Source organism: Gadus chalcogrammus, chromosome 16, assembly GCF_026213295.1.
Source record: "Gadus chalcogrammus isolate NIFS_2021 chromosome 16, NIFS_Gcha_1.0, whole genome shotgun sequence".
NCBI lineage: Eukaryota > Metazoa > Chordata > Actinopteri > Gadiformes > Gadidae > Gadus > Gadus chalcogrammus.
The window spans coordinates 31752338-31774852 of NC_079427.1; the positions used below are offsets into that span (position 1 = coordinate 31752338).

General features: G+C 42.9%; 1 protein-coding gene across 1 annotated transcript; it reads right to left on the reverse strand.

The window, feature by feature from the left end:
- Window positions 1–47: 47 nt before the first annotated feature.
- Window positions 48–21967, reverse strand: bcap29 (B cell receptor associated protein 29). The gene is made up of 8 exons (XM_056611922.1): window positions 21780–21967; window positions 7170–7278; window positions 6938–7038; window positions 6234–6381; window positions 3792–3927; window positions 3376–3478; window positions 3125–3225; window positions 48–2780 (listed from the first exon to the last, which is right to left on the reverse strand). The coding sequence occupies exons 2-8, from the start codon at window positions 7259–7261 to the stop codon at window positions 2745–2747; spliced, it is 717 nt and encodes a 238-aa protein (XP_056467897.1). The 5' UTR covers window positions 7262–7278; window positions 21780–21967; the 3' UTR covers window positions 48–2744.
- Between the last annotated feature and the right edge of the window lie 548 nt (window positions 21968–22515).

The window sequence follows — 22515 nt, forward strand, 5'->3', positions numbered from 1 at the left end:
TAAAGACTTTTTCTTCAACCCCCCCCCCCCCACACACACACACACAAAATGTAGTCCAGACGCAGTGTCACAACTGAATATACAAAAGGACGATGATCAATCGGTAATTAGCTAATTAAATCTCAATCTGTTAATTAAATGATTAAAAAGGGGCGAGGGGAGAAAAAGCAAAATATAAAACCTATGCCCTTTCATCAATGGTCTGACAGAGATAGTCAGAGAGATCATTTCACTCATACAGCCACTGACTCATGTGATATTAAATTTATTCACAATCGTTATGTGTAACAAATTGCTTAACTTTTTTCTAACTTCAAAGGCAGTGCTCATATTTCTTTCAATATGATGTCATTTTTTACAATACTGAAAACTAGAGGGAGGCTATGAATATTAATAAAAACACAATGTCTGAAATGTCTCATTCTATTTAATATATATATATATAAAATAAGAATTAAATAAAAATATACATTTTCAAATACAGCATGTTGAATTTGGGATAAAAAAATACATTGGATACAAAATACATCATAGTAAGACTTTTTCAAGCCGTGGAAAATCAGGTAAAAAGAATTGCCATTGCATAGTTCACAGTGGGTTAACATGGATAAACGCAACAGGTTTTCGCCAAAGATAATTAAGTAGCAAAAGAATTGCTTCAATAACATAAAACTTCAGCCCTCGGCCCAGTTCCCGAAAGCATCGTTAGCCTAAGTGGATCGTGAAGTGCGTCGTACGAGCATCGTACAGTTTTCACACCGTTTCCCGAAAGCATATTTGGTAACGAACGTCGTGAAAACGCTCGTACCTAACGAGGACTCCAGGGGTACTCGTAGGATGCTAAGAGCATCGTTAGACTACTATAGCCTCAGTGGCGTCACCAGCGGACATTCCGTGTATTGGATATGTTTTATTAAAACACATCCAATACCACGGAATGCCCAGCTGGCACAATTTCGCAACCAAAAACAGTGGTTACCGCCGATATATTACTCATAGACTACTGTTAGATTTAAACAGCAAAGATAGAGACATGTTGTCAACAACAACATAATTTATTGCAGCAATTTTAAATTCCAAAAATACATGCACAGTCGAAATGTAACGATCAAACGCCACATCACATGGCATATAATAAAATCAAATGATTCCATCTCTCTTGTGTGGGAGGTCGCTTTCGAGCTGCACTTGCTGTCTCCCTCTGATTTTAATTCAACCATCGTGGTTAAAATGTCTTCATATTGATCAATGACAGAAGACTTAGGCTACTAGGAGACCAGCGGGTGTCGGATAATTTCTGCAGGCGTTTTTTGTTGCGATTGTTTGCATTAAACACTGCAGGCGCTTCGGTGAGGCTGAGATGAAGTAAGTTGTAGTCTACACTCAGTCGTGAACTCATTATTGCATTCATAAAAAATGTTTAACATTCGGGAGTATGCAATAATACAAATTATTCTAAAGAGGTCTGGACTCCGTGCGCAGCCCTGCCTTCTCCAGTGAACCAAGAAAGCCTGCGTCGTGACGCTGGGGGGTTGACCCCCTCGGTTTTACACAGGAAACTTGAGATAAGAAGGTGAAATCGCCGGGCGTGCCAAGTTGCGACCGAACCGGCTTGGCAGCGTAAAAAGAACTATAGCCTACTTCCTGCCCAACAATATGGGCAGGATCTAGACCAAGCTCTCCTAATCGGGACAGCAATAGCTGTGTGTCAATGCCTAGCCTCTGCGTTTGAATGCAAATGAATGAATGGAACGTTGCATTTTAAATGTAACGAGAGAGTGCGCGCCAATCAATGAAACGTTATGCGGAATCAGATAAAGTCGACTCTCTTTGCTGCGCAAAGCATGTTTCAGAAATCAACACCTAGTTGTCACACAAGCTATTTTTGATTTTTGTATTATGGAAGCGGGGAAAATGCCGTGAAAAAATGTACGCACAGTGCATTCAGGATTAGGACCAATACATATGTCGGCCTAGGCCTAATCAATTGTGTTTTAATATCTTTAGCATTCAAATGATTGCAGTCTATTCTTTTCGTAGGCTATTCTGCTGTTGGCCTTGATGGGGAGATATTTTAACGCTTTTTAACCCCATTTTCTGCGACATTCCTGCGTCTCCCTCAGTACGGAGCCCATTTCAGCACTGTGTAACAGTTACAAACCTACGAACGTTGTGAGTGCAGTGAACGCGCGTTCATGTTAGGAGTTTCGGGAAACGGTCCAAAGAAATTCACGATGGTTCGCAAGATCCATCGTGAGAATGATCGTACGAGCGAAGATCCATCGTTATCGGGAAACTAGGCCCTGGCCTTTTTTATAGTAAATCAAGCCTTGTGAACTATGATGCCAATATATAAAGGTTATATGACAAAAATAAATAGAATGAGACACCGTATCTCGTCACAAGTGCTCTAGCATCAGACCTTGGTTAAATGGTCCAAGAAACTCTCAGATTTATTTGGATGTATCAGTGTGAACACTGCCTAACAGGCCAGGCTCGCCCTTATCCCAGCATTATACTAATTGTACTTCATAACAGCAAGAGCCATCGCATCACAGAATGCAATCGTTCCGCTCAATTGTTATCTTATGCCAGGGAAAACAATATCATGCACGGTAGCTCTGCGTCCAAGATGATAATGGTTGGATTTTTGATTCTCTTGACCCAAGACGTCGTGTGTTGGATCATATGGTTCGTTGGTCATATTGTTGTAACGTTTGCATTGAAGCCAGTGTCCATCAAAACTAGTTGTCCTTTTTGTCTTCACTGTCCTCAGTGTTCTGGTAAAGAATAAAGAGACACAAATGTTGTTTGTTAATCCGTAGGTGGCTGGTGGAAGTAATAGAATTCTGATGACCTTACGAGGACGGAGTAGGGTGAATTTTCAGCGTTTTCCAGCAGATCAAGATTTAATGAATAGAGGCGATTACGCTCTCTACGTAAAAGCATTCAAACCTAATATAATGGATCAAGTAGTGTTATGATAGGATTATTGGTTTTAAACAAGTTTGCTGTGACTTGTAATTTGTTATTTCGTCTAACGGATACTTTGGTTAGGAAAGGTCAGAAGCTTAATATCAGTGGGTGGGTGGATGGCAGAGGCCCTGTGTCGGGTGTCAGTCACCTGTAGCAGTTGGTGCTTATTCAGAAGGCTATCATACTCTCTGGCCAATCCGTCTGACTGTCTCTTCACCGCCTCGGCATCTGACTGGGACTCCTTCAGCGCTGAGAAGGAAACGTGGTTGAAATCTCAGCCACACATTTACAGCCACTTACCAACTTTCAGCATCTGCGTCGCTATCCAGACTCATAGCGTAATGACAAAGAGCTGAAAAACACATGCCAGGGACTAGATGTGTGCATGTGTGTACTGACCTTCGCCTGAGGTCTTTAATTCTTCTTTAAGCATCTCCACCTCTTTCTTCAACTGCTCCCTGCCCTCTGTGGTAGACTTATCCCCCTTCCCTTCAGTCAGGGTCTGAATCACATATAGTCATCAGCATAAATGGTCGGTTGAATTATTCAGATCAGGATTACGATCTGGGCGATCTCTAGATATTCAAGCATTCTCTTCAAAAATTACAATAAAAACATTATTTTCCCTTAATATCAATGAGGAATTGTCTTTATGATTGTTTAACCAATTAAATATCGCCCAAAACAATTGTGCTTACGTTTTTTTCAAAGATCAACCAGCTCTAGTCATCCAACCAACATGCATCAAGAACGGGTCTGACTGGGAAAATCTTTAGCTATTAGACGTTCACCAGGATAAATGTATACCGCCTTACTTGTTTTAGAAGCTCATTGTTCTCCATGTTCTTTATGACTGCCTGGTTATTGCTGTCGGCCTGTATCTGGAGGGCGGCGGAGGTGAGGTGCAATGTGGCCAGCTGGTTTATTAGGGTGACCATTCGCCTCACCACCCTGCAAAATATCACATGTCCATTGTCATATTTGGCTTTAATATTTCCGGTGTGTCGCATTGTTATTGGATATCATTCGCTGGATATGATTTGCTGTTTTGGTTCAAGTTTAAGTATTTTATTGTCCTGCACACAGAGAAATGCAGGATTAAACTGAGCACTGAAAAGCTTGAGACAATGCACTGGGAAATACTAAACAAACTACCATAAAGCCTAAACACCTGAAAGCCAGGTGATATTAAACATAAACTATGTAAATCGATACACCATGGTAACCTTTTACACAGGAATATTACATACAAATAAAACAAATACACAGAATAGCAAAAAATGGATACACCAGTCCAGCAGCAGTGTTTCCAGTGTTTTGTGTTTTGACTAATGACTTAGTCAAAGTGTTCAAGGAGCAGGGGGTCTTCGGTGAGGGTTCCAGTTCGCAATAATATATACAACCACCTGATGCCGTCGTTTCAATTCCATTCAAAAAGCTTTATGGCACGACTATTGTTTTGTACAGTATTACCGATGCATTATTAGGGGTCCGAGCAGCGAAGCTGCATGGTCCCCTATTGTTTCTGTAACGTGTTTTTTTTCCCTCAAATTCTGTAAAAGTCCTACTGCAGCCTATACCGTAAATCTAAAACTCTTGAAATGTTCAGGTATGGTTACCAATAACCCCCACTACCCATGAACCCACATTTGTGGTCCTGCACCCAAAGGTATTGTGGTATTGTAAAAAAGAATGAATTAGGCTTATTTCTCCTCACCAGATTGACCTGGACTCAAAATTCTTTCATAATGTTAATCTCTAAAATCAGATGCATCTTTTTCACCCTGGTCTTCTGATCTAAAAATGTTTACTTTTCCCACAATTTCATAGAAAAGTCAAACTTCCACAGTCTCAACCCATTTTGCCTATATGAGCATTTTCTTATTGTATAACTAGCATACGGCTATTATTAGGTGGATACCATTAACAGTGCAAATTTTCAGATCTGTGCTCTTTTAAGAAAGCCCTTAAATCTCTTGTGAAATGTGTGCTTGGAGTTTTCTTGATGTTGTGTGCTTATCAATAGACATTTTCACCAAGTGAATGAGGCTTTATGCAGTTCAGGAATGTCAGTGCCTCAACAGGATAATGCCTTGTACTGGTGATCCTTAGCTTGAGAGTTCGAATCCTGTTTAGAGCATTATGAACAAGCTGAACATGACATTCTGTCATTGCCAGTCATTTAAGAAACACAACATTGAACAGTGTTCCTGATGAGAAATTCATCAGGCAATCAACATTCCGACTCATTCGTTTCCACAAATCTGACTGCCAAGACACAGTATGGCATTAGGGGAACTTCTTCGTTAACCGTTTTTCCTTCATAATTAAGTCTGTCATATTTATATTTCTTCCGTTAGTGTTCTTGACTATCAAGGTTTAATTTCCCAAAAATCTCAAAGATTTTTCAGGAATATGCTTTTAAGAAAGCCCTTAATTCACTTGAGAAATGTGTGCTTGGGAGGTTTCTGGATGTTTTATGCTCATCAATAGACATTTTGACCATGTGAATGAGGCTGCAGTTCAGGTTTATCAGTGGCTCAATGGGATAATGCCTTGTACAGGTGATCCTTAGGTTGAGAGTTCGAATCCTGATAAAAGTATTATGAACAAGCTGAACATGACATTCGGCCATTGCTTTGCAGCTCACCTGAAAGCCGAGGCACAGTATTGCATTAAGTGGAACATCTTCATCAACATCTTTCCTTCATAATTAATTGTCATATATATATATCTTCCATTAGTGTGTTCTTGACTTTTAATTTTGTTCGGACCCCGTTAATCACCTCTTGCGGTTATATTTAATCTTTAATTTTTGTACTTGATAGAAGTATGTTTTCTTTCCCTAAGAGTGTTTTGCACTTTGTTATTGCATAATAATTAAAAAATATTTATTAAAAAACATACTGTATATATATATATATATATATATATATATATATATATATATATATATATATATATATATATATTCTTTCTTTTTTAATCTAACCCTAACCCTTTTTTTTACATTGGTAGTAAAGGCGGGGCCCTACTGTTGTTAAGGCCTTAACCATACAGTACTGGGGGAAACACTGAGCAGTGTACGGTGAATAATAAGCAGAATTTAAAAAAGTATCCAACATATTAAAGTCCAGTTGTAAATACCGTCCTTAAGAAGAGGAAAGAGGAACTGAAGATGTCTTTCAGTGATGATGGGTAAAGCTAAACATGGAAGCGTTAGGATGGGTGGGTTTGTTTCAGTGGTCTAGACTCACAGCCAGAGGAAGAGCGAGAAGCCAGAGATGTAAAGGTTCCGCTGGGCTCCAAAGAGCTTCATGTACACGTGGTCATACCGGACCGCGCCAACCTTTGGATCTCTGCCAGGCTCCATGTTGGAGTACTTCCTAACTTCTCGCACGGCGTCTGAAGGGACAAATAATGGAAATATACAACTTTAACATGACGTAATGCAACATTTGTTTGTACAGGAACGTTTTCTCAAAGCAATACCAGTAGTAAAACAAATTACAACAAAACGGCAACAATCAAAGGACAAGATTCGTCAAGACCATCCGCTACATTTCCATTGAACGTCAGTGGTTAGGTCATGGCAACCAACAATTGGATATAAACCAACAAGGTTAACTGTTCCTTGATGTCAACCAATCTGATGCACCGGTATAAGTACCGTGCAAAAAAGGCAGAGTTACCATGCTCTCCAAAGAGGTGAAATTAATCATGGTGTTGATGACAGATATAGTGAACAATGCTAAGGGGACATGGCATCTCTGATTAACACACATCACTCTTTGCCGAGCACGATGGACTGAAGTTGTAGCAGCGGTGGCTAAAAATCCCATGGCTGACATATGGATACATTTTAAGAATGGATTATATAATCCAATAAACAGTGACAAAGCACTGCCACTCACTCATTCAGAGAACTGGGGACCTATGAAAAATCTGATTGGTTTCTTACCAAGGAAGAGAACAATAAGAAAGATGATCATGGCCAGAAACCCCTTGTTCCAGAACCTCGCCACACTGTTCCAAATGTTCAGCTTGAATATGCTCTGCCATCTGTAACATATGATAACCACACAATAAGATTCATAACCAAGTGATAAATCATACACAATTGATCAAACTAAGAAACACACACACACACACACACACACACACACACACACACACACACACACACACCTTACCTTGTAGCAGAAATAAAGGGCAAACATAGCAGGATAACAATGCCAATCTCCCCATAAAGGAACACGGCCACGGCTTTCCACTGTAGAGTCATATCTCTAGTGGCAGATTCTGAAGAAAGGGGAAAACAAGTCTATTAGAGCGACAACGCTAAACACGACATTATAATAAAAGGTCAGCTCCCTCACGTTAACATTTGCTGTTGACACAGAAACCCAAGTTATTCATGTAATACTCAATGACAGCCAGGTGTACAAGGCATTCATGTAATACTCTATGACAGCTAGGGCTGGCCCGAATTATTCGAATATTCGAATACTCGGAAAATTAGTATTCGAAGCTTAAATCAGTATTTGGAGCTTCGTTGTTACACGTAGGCCTACGTGACGTTACCAGAGCGAGGGAGGCAAACTATAAGCGACACCAAGCAGAGAAGCGAGAGAGGTGGAGGAAGAATAGATATCTTGTTTCCCTTTACTTTATAACATCATTAGCGGGATCTCGGGAGGAAAAGAAATGCTTAGTGAAATGCTAACCTTAGCTTAGTTTGTTTACGTTCGCTGTACAGCGCCGCGCCAATCAACTGTGACTGGCTTGCTGCAGAGCGTGAGCGTCTTGCGAATACCCGGTCAATATAATGGATATAATATGGACACATAAGACAATCAATATTCGGTAGTTGTTATGGATTTATTTTACAAATTCCCTGAAAAGATGCACGTTCCAGAATTAATTGAAAAGCTCCCGCAAGGGCTGAGATGGCAGAGGACAGCTGATTTGGTACGGTACAACAGCTGTTCGCTTCCACGGGGAATAACTAAGTAACTCCAACTTACTTAGGCCTACTAATTAACGTTCAAAAGCTATTAAATCTTCAACAAAATATGCAGATACTGTCAAAATCGGTTCCAGGGAGTATATAGGGATTGTTAATGTTGTTTTTGATGGTGTGTTTTTCTGGAACGAGTATTCGAATATTCGCTCGGAAAAACCAACAAGTATTCAAAGCCTGAAAAATGGCATTCGGGCCAGCCCTAATGACAGCCAGGTGTACAAGGCATACTAGTAACACTCTCAATGAGAGCCAGGTGTACAAGACATACATGTAACACTCAAGAGCCACATCTACAAGCCAGGTGTACGCAGAATCAGAATTTCGAATTACTTTGAATCCATCTTATTGTACACAACAGGACACATCTTAGGCTTGGTTCCAGCCGTAGAAACAATACAAGATAAAGTCGAAATATTTGTATACATAACTTTTATAAGACAAAATAAAAATAATAATAATGGCAGCATAGATCACAATAATAAATATTTATAATGAAATAAAGTAATTCATAAAAAGAAACTAAAACAGTGCAAGTTAATAATAAAAATATATTATAATAATTAAAGCTGCGAGCAGCATTTTACGGGTGCCAAGCCTAAAGCCGACCAATAAGACCCAGTCAGACCATTAAGACCCTAACAGACCATTAAGACCCTGACGCAGACCATGAAGAACCTGTCAGACCATTAAGACTGTGACGCAGACCATTAAGACCCTGACGAAGACAATTAAGACCTTTTTTGTTTGTGTAGGTTTGACAATGCTGGGATAACATCAGCTTGGATCTGTTAATGGGCGAACACAATTTCATGAACGTACGTCCTCCACTGTGTCGGGTAATACTTTCCAGTCAGGTCCGATGAAATTTGCATATTTAATACATTCGTTATACGGAGCTGCACAATTCCACAACCATTAAGGCCAATTTCCACTGGAATCGGCACGGAAGCGGCACGGCAGCGAATCGCTCGCCGAAAATAATAGAAACCATTAAAGTGAACGTAGGCTATTCCACTGGATACGGCACCGGCACGGCACGGAACCGTCCCCAAACCGGCACTTCGTTTACGATACTTGCCTCTTCTATTTCTGAAAGTTGCCGGTTCGCTGCCGTGTCTCAGAACACGACTACAGCCAATCAGTTTGCCTTTGCGCATGAATATTCATGAGCTCACATCGATCCTTATGCAATTCACAGGGTATTGTAATATTATACAGTCCATCTATAATATGGTATTAATAGCTAATCAGTGGCAAAGAAGAATTGAAAGTCCGCGTCGATGCCTCGCAAGTCCAGTGTCGCGAATGGACGTTGCCATGACATCTACAAATCATAGGTCTACCGTATTTAATGGGTAATGTGTATGGTTGATTATAAGGTAGGCCTATGTATGTATATATATATATATATTATAATGTATATTATAATATATATGGTTTGAATATATATTGTGAATAATATTGTATGAATACTTATTATAATTATGCACGTCTTGAGCCATCTGTCGGAACGTGTCCGTGCCGCTTCCAGTGGGGATTGCAGTACGGAACACAGCAGGTTCGCTGCCGGAACACAGCCGCTTCGCTGCCGTGTCTCACGCATTCGGCGTGAGACACACGCAATTCAACCCATGCACACGCTCACACGCCACCACACTTCGTATTTCTCATGCAGAGAAATTACCAGGATAGCGCCCACCAATTTGGGCCGCTATTTAACAGTGTTACATGTAGGAATCAAATGGGTTTCCCGTACGTAGGGTAACCAGACGTACTCTTTTGCCCGGACATGCCCTCTTTTTGATACACTTTTAAAAAATGTGTGGCGGAATTTCAAAAGCCGCTACCTCATACATGTTCACATTGAATTTGCGTTGTGTTTCTCTGGGTCGTCCACAAACTAGTTAGGCTACGCCCTCCCCTACTCAGTTTGGTTCGCTTTGCATTGGTGGAACTGAGTAGGGGGAGTGGTTAAGTAGAGCCTTCAGATTGGACGGTTTGACTTACTAATGCCGCTTTTCCACTGCATGGTACCAGCTCGACTCGACTCAGCTCGCATATTTGGCGTTTCCACCGCGAAAACATGGTATCTGGTACCTGAAGTGGCTGCTTTTTCTAGTACCGCCTCGCTCTAGGTTCCAAGCGGCTGAGCCGATGCTAAAATGTGACGTCGGCAGACGGCCGGCCACTGATTGGCCAGAGAGTGTGACGAAGTCACGAGAGCGGCATGGCAACCATGCTGGTAACAGCCATAGCAGCGCCGCAGCCAACATATTCCACTTCTTCAACTTCTTCAACATGCCAGCTAATAATAGTAATGTTATCGATGTCCTCCATTGTTGTTATGTGGGTTCTGTCCATGTGTGGGTTGCGCAGGTGTTGTTTGCGTCGCGTACAAAAATACGTCACGGCCCTTTCGCGCAGCCGACCCCGCCCACGTCCAGGAGGTACTATTTGCGGTGGAAAACGACCCGTGCTGCTACCGTGTCGAGTCGAGTCGTGTCGAGTCGAGTCGAGCTACATGTGCGGTGGAAAAGCGGCAGTTACCGTCAGGTTTTGTATTTTTTTTTTTGCCATTATTGTTTTATAGGGACAAACATTAACAAATTTCTCCTACAGGGGATTGATAACGTTCGATCGATTGAACAGAAAGAAACACTTGGTCATACTTTACACACTTTACCACAGCATTGGCCTACTGAATGCCACAGATATATTTTCAGCATTGGACTGAATGCCACATAAATATATAATTATGTTTTTGCACTTTTGCAACGTTTAAAAGTTCAGGGTGTAAAGTTCAAGTATATGCCTCTACTTGTATTGCTTAAGCCAATAGCCTTTTGAGGCAGTGTTTTTTCTGAATATTAGTGTTAAGGGCCAATAATGCTTACTATCATACGTTAGTTACCATGTCTGTGGACACATTTGTATGCAGTCACATGTAAATATTCCAAATATTGTATTTGGGCGCACCGGTGCGACTGAACATTTATCTGGTATAATTATTATTATTATTATTTATTTATTTTTTTACAGGGCAGTCTATTCATAATATTTTAATGACCACGGAAGAGGCAGTGAATGAACTATTAGACAGCGATTTATTAGATACCTAATAAACCGTTGGAACACGCAAGACCGGTAACCATAGCAACGCCGGTAAACAAACCCGTGAAGCCCAATCCAGTGGCCTGTACTACGAAGCTCGATTAGAGGGTTAGCGAGGTATGTTGAGCTGAAAGCCTGGGTTAGCTGTACCACGAAAGTCGATCTCTTTAAGCGTCGCTGTATCACCATGGTGACTTACGCTCGCAACCAAACCTGGTCGGGAGCAGCTTTTCAGCTTAGTCTACCCGGAGATCGGCTACTTATATCGGCGTGCGCAGCTTCCTAGCCCCTCCTCCGATAATGGCGTCACCATTTGTGGGTGTTCCGGTGGACCTCGGCGCACTTATCGTACAGGCGTCTCTCCGGAGACAGAGGGTTTTTCGGGAGAGAACCGATCCCTCGGCATTGTCTGACGATATTCTTTATGAGAGATACAGATTCTCATCAGAGGGTATTCGTTATTTGATCCTCCTTGTTGGACCGTATGTAGTCAATGCTACACAAAGACACTCATTCGGAATACAATTATCTGTTCGGCATAGAATTATATGCCGAATAGAAGAGGTGGTGTAGTCCGTTTTAATCGACATGTATACACTTATTCCGAACAGATTGGGGAGCAGCTGCAGTAGTTCGCAATTGGTCCACTGAGCTCCGTTGGTACTTTTATACACACCGAACTTAACCGCTGTCAAGGAAAGTGGATTTATTGCCTGATTCACGTCTTCGTTCGCAAGTAGTCCGGTAAGCGTGTCCGGTTGCTAAGCGGCGGGACATAGATGTGTTTATTAATGAAATGTTCGCGTATCGTAGTGTCCCTCGGTGTCCGAGATAACTGTAAATGAGTAGGCTACTACTTGTACTTTTGCAGGCTGAACGTTAAAATACTTCTTAACTTGGAGAGACCACTCTCTCCCACCAGTCTTGGCTGCGGACTCGCATTCAAATTCCTCTTGTTTGCGGCGAAGGTGGGGGTAAATATAAAGATCAGACTTAGCTGTGCTGTCCTCCTTCTTAATTGAAGGAGCAGGCAGAGAAAAGCTCTCTCCTGCTGTGCTTTCATTAAAATCAAATTCACAATGCCAAATAGTGATAAGACGTCCATTATGTCGCCGCCGGTCCAGAGATGTGAAAGGTATGCGCAAGAGACATAACGGACACTTGTGTTACTGCCAGGTTTACAGTAGGGGATCACATTTTAGGAACAGATCTATTCCGCATAGACATCTATGCGGATCAGATGTGCCATGTAAACGCTGCTAGTGTTGCGCAGTGTGTCTGTGTTTCAAGTTCGAAGGTGGCCCCGCACGTACAACGTACATTAACCTATAGTCCAGTGCCGTGTTGTCCATTATCCCTTATATAACCGCTATGTCAGTGACACAATTAGGCCTAGGCATTTTTTATTCTACAAATTCATATTATAGCTGTGAGAATTGTTAGAGGGTTACACCTCCATAGTCGGAAAACCAAATCATAGGCTAGATTCACCTGAAATTATTCAAATGGATGCTTACAACTTACCACATTGAATAATATTTTATATTTATTTTGACTTGGCCCCATGTTCGTAGGAGCAAACATGGGGCCCCACATATATGGGGGTAAAAGGGATGATGATACATAATATTTTTTAGACAATATGCAGATTTTTTTACCAGCACGCCACCCTAGCCATATTATGGGCAACCGTGTTCCCCGTGGCTGTGATTTGAACTTTGAATTCTTCGTAGGAGTTCATTATAACACACTGCTCGCCTTGGATGAAATACACCGCTCTCGCACGATTTATTTTGCATAAGGGTGAGTCAAATGACGCGAGAAACGCCCCTTTTATGTGAACGCGCATTGACCTAAAGCGGAAAACCTGGTTCAACTAATTGAATCTAAAGTGAGCGTCGTGGTACCATTTAACTCTGATTGCGAGTTGCGGCTCTGTCGAGCCAAGTTTTCCCAAGAAAGCCTGGGTATGTTCAGCGAGGTTCGTGGTATACCCCCCAGGTCTTACTGAAGGCATTTATGTAATGGTCAAAATATTATTAATCAGTGGCGTAAATATCGACGGTGCAACCGGTGCAGCTGCCCGGGGGCCCAGACGCTGTCACCCCCCTCAACAACTCAGCGCAAGGCAGGCACGGTCCAACGCCCCCCCCCCCCCCCTCTCAACAACTCACAACTTGGGTGCACCATAAATACGTGCTGGTGCACCCAAATTAAAAATGTTGGCGCACCAGTGAACCCATGGAAAAAGTTAGTCTGGAGCCCTGATAGACCATGGAAGAGGCAGTGAATGAAGTATTGATTAGACAGCGATTTATTAAATACCTAATAAACCGTTGGAACAAAGAAGACCGGTAACCATAGCAACGCCGGTAAACAAACCCCGCAAAGCCCAATCCCTACGAGAGCTCCCCGCGCTACGCCCATCCGGAGGCGCACAGAGCTTTTGGCTGCGATATTATGTATACAATTATATTATATACCATTATATATAGAGCTTCGGGAGTCGCAAACGGCAACAATCACTTTCTCCTACATGGTGCGGTTCACCCCGGACTGCACTACAGGGAACGGTTGGCCGGTTGAACGCTGATTGGCTGTTACGTTATGCATGTCTCACTCATTGGCCACGCTGTTGAACGCAGATTGGCTGTCATCATGCGAATGTCGCGGCAAATCCTCGTGAACGTGCTTGCCTGTGCAGGGCGAAGTGTCGCTTGACAAATCAAAACTTGTCGCAGGTTTTCTCACGCGAAAGATTCGCCTGATTCGTGTCTCTACGTTGACTTTGTATGGAGTCTTGTCGCCCCTTCGCGTTTGGTGGGAACGCACCGTCTACCCACTGCACTAAAAATATGCAAAATAGACATATGCTGCAATGCCATGCAAACATAGCCCGTGCTCACTACTAGTTTAACCTACATTTTAACTAGGGATGCACCGATCCGATATTTGTATCGTTATCGGTACCGATATTGAAGACATTTCCAGATCGGGTATCGGTGACAAATGGGCCGATCCATATTTAAAAAAAAAAATATATATATATATATATATATATATATATATATATTTTTTTTTTTTTACGTTTATGTACATACTTGAATCCTATTCCTACTACCTTGCTGCTTTGATAATTGAATTTCCCACGAAAATGTTCTCACGGGATTAATAAAAGTGTATCTATCTATCTATTGGCTGATCTATTCAGTTTCTATGCTGTGCGCTGTGAGTGACGTCATAAACAAGCAACACGCCGTGCGGAGCCTACAGTGATTGCAAAATGGAGCAAGCAAAAGGATCTGCTATCTGGAGCTATTTCACTTTACCTAAGCCAGCAAGCTCCACGGCTACATGCAACATATGCAAAGTAAATGTCCCGAGGGGTGGTACTAAACCTTCTAGCTTTAATACCACAAACCTTATAAAGCACCTCAAAAAATTCAAGTCTCATGATCCCAGTCTTTTCCCCTCAATGAAACTTAGTTTGTAGCCATAATTTCGCCCTGTTTTTCTATATCGGTATCGGATCGGTATCGGCCGATACTAAACCTCAGATATCGGTATCGGTATCGGAGGTGAAAGAAGCGGATCGGTGCATCCCTAATTTTAACCTGTATTACGTGCTGGCCAGGCTCTGAGTCTTTGCGATGCTCTGGTTGAGTTGGATAAGATGAGTAGATGTACAGGTAATCCTCGAACGCCAGACTTCCGAGTCGAACGTAGAAGATCTCCCAGCTTTCTTGCAACATTTCTTGAAGGCAGGCCCCCTTTTTCTCTTCATCTTTCGAAAATCTGATGCTGCTATCCATTTGGATGGTACGCCGGTACGTGCAAGTGGTAAGTTGCAAATCTCCGAGCTTTCTTGCGGCATTCAACTGAGGCACACCCCCTTTTAGTCGTAGGATCTCGTCGCTTTCAAAGTAGAGCGAGTAGAGCTGTATAACTCGCAAAGAAGATGGCTGCGCCCCTCGTTAATGGGGGTTGAGATGCATTTTCTTTGTATTTGTAGCACCTAGCACGTTGGAGGTTTTAATGTCATTTTTAAATGCTCTTACACACATGATTTCATTGCTGCTTTAATCCGGTCACCAATTTATGCATCGCACGGTCTTGCTTTGTGTGCAATTCAATTTAAAGTTGTGTTTTCAAGCTGGTTTGGCAAAGAGGCTATGTTGCTAATGATGAATAGCCTGCTACCAGTAGGGCTGTCAAAATTGCTCAAAAATGACATTCGAATGTTCGTTTGGAAAAAAATCACGAATTCGAACTATTCGAATATCTGGTTGCCTATTTTACGCAGTTGCCGTCAATATGTCAATAATGCGACAAAACCATGGTTCAAATAAGGGGGTATATATATCCTATAAACAGCCCAGTAACGTGAAGGCCTAATCATGAAAAGCCACAACTTTGTATCGCTTGCATTTCACCACCACACCTGCAAGCGCGCAAACTATAGTAATCTGAAGAAGACGCCCGCTTCTGAATGTTACAAAGTATGCTAGTGGTAACGTTCCTTGCTTTGCTTACCATTTATCGAGAAGGCCTATTAAAATCGATAAAGAAAAAAATGCATGTCGCCTACGTCTTCCACCATGCCAGCGAAAGGGCCAGCACTACGCACCGTTCGGATTCATGAAAAAAAAGCTGTCTCGGACTTTGCCGAGAACATTGCGTTATAGCAGCTTTCACCAGCCAGACTACTAGCTCCCTGAGCTCTACTTCGGATGCTTATTGAATGGCATAGCCTGTGTAAGTCCAGCTCAGAACAGTTGTGAATAAGAAAGAATAAATGTCCATGTCTGTTGTCTTGCACAGACAACCAATTGAAATCGACAGGAACAAAAATGATGAACGTAGGCCAGGGGTGCCCAACCTTTTTTGACCCAAGATCTACTTTTCAAGTAGCCAACCTCCCGAGATCTACCAGCAAACCTACCTTCAAGCCGGGGGGGGGGGGGGGGGGGGTAGAGAACAATTGTTGACGGGGGAGGGGGGGCTTGTATCGTGAACCTACGGACTTCAGTGGGGGTTTCATTCCGTCTGCGCACGGCACCTTCTCAACGATAATCAATAATCTTCCTCCCACTCAGGGTGAAAATGGTAGGTCTTAGCTTGTTTCCCCTCAGCCATGCCAACGTTTAGGAGTGTGTAACTACTGTTGACGGCTTTCAACTGCTGTTAACAGCACATGCGCTACCGCGCGTATATGTCCCGCGCAAATTTAATTTCATTTAAAAAAAAAAAAAAAAAAAAAAAAACTTTTTTTTTTTTTTCTTCACCCCTCGCGATCGACTTGGGATCTGTCGGCGATCTACTGGTAGACCGCGATCGACTGGTTGGGCACCCCTGACGTAGGCTATAAGATTTTGTAATGTAGTGCAACCGTGGCTAAACTGCTGGGTTATTCTCAATGAAAAAAAAAACATTAGGCTATAAGAACGATCATCGCAAGCAGCACTGCTTCCCCGTCATCTGCGGAGTGGGAAAGGGCTTTTTGAATGTGAGACAATTTAACTAAGATGGACAACTGCGCCTCACTGCCTTATTGTTTGCTAAGTGTGTCGCAGGATTTATTTCCCCCCCCCGCAGAAACCAAATAAATCGGTTTGGGGAATTCCAGATATAGCCTACTTGCACCTAACCCACCCTATGCAGTAATGAAATTGGCTTGCATGCTCAGTCCACAATTTGCCCTACACAGCGAGAGCGGCTTGCTTGGTGTTATAAGTTATAGCCTAATTCGAACCCGGGACAAAACAACCCAAAGATAGGCCTACATCATTGATAATTTATTTAAACACATTTACAACGTTAACAAAATAGTGCTTAACAAAGAAGTTAACAACAATCAATGTCCCGTTCTCCAACCTAAACTCTGCGCAATATATATTTTTTAACGAGAAGGAGCGCTCCGAGCAAGTGAACATATAGTAATAGTAATAATATCCTACAATTTAAAAAATCACAAACTTTTACAAACACGTCCTTAAAATTGAAGCACTTAAACGAAAACAAGCTGGCTTCTAACATTCTTAAAACAAAAAACAGCGAAAAAAACAAACAAAACAAATGACTGCAATTTACTCTGTCATATTAGTGCATTGCCACCGTCGCGCTCACAAGTTATTCGCCAAAAAGACCAGATAGTCTACGTTGGAGGGTGCCAAGGCTGATCTCTTTTTGTTTACAATGTTGCCAGCGGAGGAAAAGACGCGCTCCGAGCGCACTGAAGAACCGGGGATAGAGAGGTATTTTTTTGCCATCTGGGCAATGTGAGGGTATCTGCCGCCCGACGTTTTCCACCACATGAGTGGATTTTCTTGAGGGGGTATGGGGGATTCCTGCTCATACATGGACATCTCTTTTTGGAGCAGCAGACTGATGTCCTGCTCCTGGTTTGGGCGGGTGTCGCACACACCACCGAAGAGACTCTCCATGGCCGTCAACGCAGATTTGGGTTGCTGCTCGCGTGGTCTTTCGGGAGCCTCATCCCTCCCTCCTCCCACATTTGCCTTCATCTCCTCCAAAACTGCCAGATGCACCTGCCGTTTCTGGTCCTCTTCCAAATGACGGAGTTGGTGGAAACGAGGATCCAGATAACTGGCCTTGTTCAAAAGCCTACGTGCGACCCTTTCCTCGCCATATCGCTTCTTGAGATCCGTCGCTATTTTTGCCTTCATCTCAAGCAGCGCTGGCGGTTCTTCTTCGCTTGGCGTTCGCTTGAGCTGTGCAAGCAGAACATGAATGATTGGCAAGACAGCCGACGCTGTTGGATAGGCATCCGTAGACAGCGCTTCCGTCGCCACTTTGAATGGTTTCAGGATCTCTTGCACCTGCAATGAACAAGTAAATAAAACATAGGCCATTGGCGTCACCATATATATATATATATATATATATATATATATAAATAAGGTAGGCTAAATAGACCTAGGCCTATAAAAGTAGCCTAAATAAAATATAGGTGATTATAATTATTATAAAATTATAGGCCTATTATAATATTATATGTTATTATATTGATTATAATCCATACATGTTTGGACACACTGTATGCTTATTACAACAGCTTTGCATTCACGATAGGCAGTAGGCCTACTATTTAAGAAGCTCACCTTCTCCATTATGGACCATTCGCTCATCGACAGCTCCATTCGAGACAGCTTCTTATCAAAGATGACGGCAGACACGGCCGCTTGCTGCGCTGATGCTCTGCAAACCATATCGTACGTGCTGTTCCAGCGCGTTGGGCAGTCATTAATGAGCTTCTGAGCCTTCAACCCAAGGAGCTCTTGTTTTTGCTGGAGGAGGTAGCTGTCTGCTGAGGATTTGCTGAAATGTGCAGCCGCCACTTTCAGCCTAGCGATGGGGATTTCAATGCCTCTGACCGCCAGCCCTTTCCGTACAGCCAGGTTGATTGTGTGTGCCACACATGGTATATTAACCATTTCCAGATGTTTTTCAACCATGTTTATGTAATTGGTGGCATTGTCAGTGGTGACACAAATTACAGACTCCTTCAGGCCATAAACACACAGGATCTCTGCAAGACATTGGCCCACATTCTCTGCAGTGTGGCTGACCTTCAGCTCTTTGGTTTGGAGCACGCTGTTTAAGATCTCCCAGTCTTCGTTGATCCAGTGGGCCGTGGCTGTGACATATGATGCCGTCGATAATGAGGTCCACCCGTCCGTGGTAAGAGCCACGTCCTTCCCCTGCAGTGACAGCTTGAGTTGGTCTACAGTTCTCTTGTACAGGTCCGCGATCCGCGATGTCACAGTCCCACGGCTAGGGACGTGGTATCTGGGCTCCATCTCTCGGCAGAACTCTTTAAATGCCACGTCCTCCACCACACTTATTGGCCTCATGCCTTTACAGACGAATTTCACCAACTTTTCAGTGATGGCCTCCTGTCTCGGTGCGGCCAACGAGCCTGTGGCAGCGGGCTTCAGAAAATAATCGAGCCGGGGCTGTTTGGCCGTTGGTCCGCTCTCAAGCTCACCCGGGTGCGCCGTGGACAGATGTGCCCGCATGTTGCTGGTTGTCGAGTGGTAGGCCAATTCGACTTTGCACAGCTTGCAAATCACCTTATGCCTTGGCTCAACAATTTTTCCCCGCTGAGCCCAAAAGCCAAAAAACCTCCACACGGCACTTGTAAGGTTGCGGGGGGTTATGATCTCCCTCCCCGACTCTGATGCAGCCGCGACGTGTTCTGTATTTTCAGCCATTTTTCATCTGATAACGGTTTTTCACATATAATCATGACGTAGCTGTTTTTGTTTTTTGCGTTGCTGTGATTTGTTTACATTTCCCGGGTATGTGTGCGTACAGTACGTACAGTATCAGATCACGTACAGTACGTACAGTAACTACAGTTACAGATTACACTGTACAGTGCAGTGGTTTGTTGAAACTTCCCGCGCACATGCACGTACAGTAGTAGCCTAATCAGATTACGCTGTAGCCTATCAGATTACTTTGTACACTATGTGTTCTATGTTTGCCATCTCGTTGAGAGTGCTGGTGGGCGGCGGCTTCCTGCTGGGCATTTCCTTACTTTAAAACGAGGGACATCGCGAACAGACAGAGGCTCATTCACAAAGCAGTTAGGCGCTTGTACCGCGGGAGTGTTTTTTCACATTCGAATATTATGAGGGACATCGGGAACCGACAGAGGCTCATTCACAAAGCAGATAGAGGCGCTTGTACCGCGGGAGTGTTTTTTCACATTCGAATATTAATTTTCACGTTCGAATTCTCGTTTTTGGATACATTTCGAACAAATATTCGAACTTCGAATATTCGTTGACAGCCCTAGCTACCAGGGCACAAAACAGGAGCACGCGTGCGAGTGACTTCGCCACAGCGCACTATACTGTGCGTTCACACCAAACGCGAAGGGGCGAAACGATTCCATACATAGCAGCGATTCCATTTGCAGCGCGACACTTTTGCCCGGCACGGGCGAGCGCGTTCACGTGGATTTCAGGTGGATTGAAATATTTAAACTTTGCCGCGACATTCGCGTGATGACAGCCAATCAGTGTTCAACAGTGTGGCCACTGAGTGACGTGCGTAACGTAACAGCCAATCAGTTTTCAACCGGCCAACCGTTCCCTGCAGTGCAGTCCGGGGTGAACCGCAGCATGGAGGAGAAAGTGATTGTTGCCGTTTGCGACTCCCAGAGCTCTATATAGAATAGTATATAATATAATATTATTGTATTGTATATATAATATCACGGCCAAAAGCTCTGTGCGCCTCCGGATGGCCGTAGCGCGGGGAGCGCTACGGGAGGGTTTAGCAGGGTTTGTTTACCTACGTTGCTATGGTTACCAGTCTTGTGTGTTCCATCAGTTTATTAGGTATCTAAATCGCTGTCTAATCAATACTTCATTCACTGCCTCATCCGTGGTCATTACAATATTATGAATAGACTGCGTGGAGAAAGTTAATGCTGTTACTGTAGACGATAAAGTCTACAAATTCAACCCCCGACTGGTTGAAGGATTTCGGGTGGCTAGTTTATGATGCTAAGAACATGAAAATGTTCTTTACATTTTGTAAGGAAGCCCCATCGGCAATGGCAGGCTCCTCTGTTTATAACGGGGAACCCTAATCTGAAACGCGATTCTGTGGTGAAACACATCGAGTCCACTAGGCATTCTCGCTGTCCCAATTTCTATATAAATCGCACCCAGCCCAATAACCCTGGTACGGTGAAAGCCAAAATTGGTGCTGTTTTGTGTAGCCTAAATGTAATCTTGTCTATTTATTTGTCTTCATTTTGCTTTAGTAAGTTAGTGCTGTAATAAATGTTCTAAACAAAAACCTATTGTGCCCCCATTATTTTTTTCTGTGCTCCTAATTTTTTTTGCTTAGGGGCACGAGTGATCCTGAAAAAAAAAGTTAGTGTAGAGCCCTGCCTGCTAATACTCCCCCTCGTGGCTCGACAGAAACACAAATGACAAACTGGAAGCAAGGGAAATACGTCACGTTCTCGCTAAAGCTGGTCGTTCGTACCGGCGTACCATCCAAATGGATAGCAGCAGCATAAACCAGCAGTGATGACGCTCTCAACAAAATGGCTGCGCCAGTGAGGAGATTTTTTTTTTTGTATTTGTACCTCGTAGGTCATCTTAATGTCGATTTTAAATGCTCTTACACACTTGATTACATTGCTACTTTATTCCGGTCACCAATTTATACATTCCATGGTCTTGCTGTGCATGCAATACAATGTAAAGTTGTGTTGTTTGTTTTCGGGCAGGTTTGCTAAAGAGGCTAATGTAGCTAACAATAAACAACGACTAGCCAATTTCATGCCACCATCACAAAGAAGAACAGGAACGCTATGAATGCTCCGAGACCGGAAGTGACGTCAAACGCAACTCGGAAGGCTGGCGTCCGAGGATTCAGGAACACACCATAAGTCATCAAAACTAGACGCAAACCCTGTTTCAACACCTCTCTAATTATGAACATAGAACAGGTCCGTTACAACGTCTACAATGCAACATCAAAACTGCGACTATCTCCCTAGAAATAAAATATTATTATGTCTATAATAAAACGGTATTATCTGGCATCTGTATGGGGCCTGTATAGAACCCAGAAGATCTAACTCGAAGGTTTAACTCGTCTAACTAGTATTACTTACCTTAACTGTTTCAAACGATATCTGCAAGGAGGTGATCACAAAGTCTCCAACGTTTTCTGCTGTCTTAAAGAACAAGTGTGCTAACTATTTCACTAGTGTTCACTTTAGTAACAACGATGACCAACACAAGTTTACAGCTAGGTCCATGGTTTACAGGGGGCTTCAGTCTGTTATCACTTCCGCGTTGGCCTCCGCCCACTGTGACATAGAGTGGCAAAGTCACGCCCCTTCCAGGGAGCCCGTGGGACCTATGAGATCGAAAATATGTATGGGTTTCAATGGAGAGAAAGTAATTATCTTCTGGTCGCAGTCTTTATATGCCCCGCATTACACATATGTTGTTTGTGGATTTAAATTATATTTTTTAACATTATCAAACTTCAAAATGTTTAGTTTTCTTTGCATGACAAATTATCATTTAAATCCACAAACAACATGTTTTATCCAGGGCATATAAAGTAAAATAATTACTTTCTCTCCATTGTAACCGGATGAGCTTAGTGCGTTGCAGTGGAGATGAAATCGAACTCTCATCAGACACATTTTACCTTTAGCCTTGTAGGCATATTTATTGTATCGACAGGCGGGAGTAACGCAGCTGTGCTGCCACTCTCCTTGGCATCATCACGTGTAACTCAGACACCGGAACAGGTAGTGTAGGTGTCAAAGGTAAAGTCAACACTGCCCTCTAATGGACACGATGAGTAAGGGCGTACAATAGTACGACACTTAACGT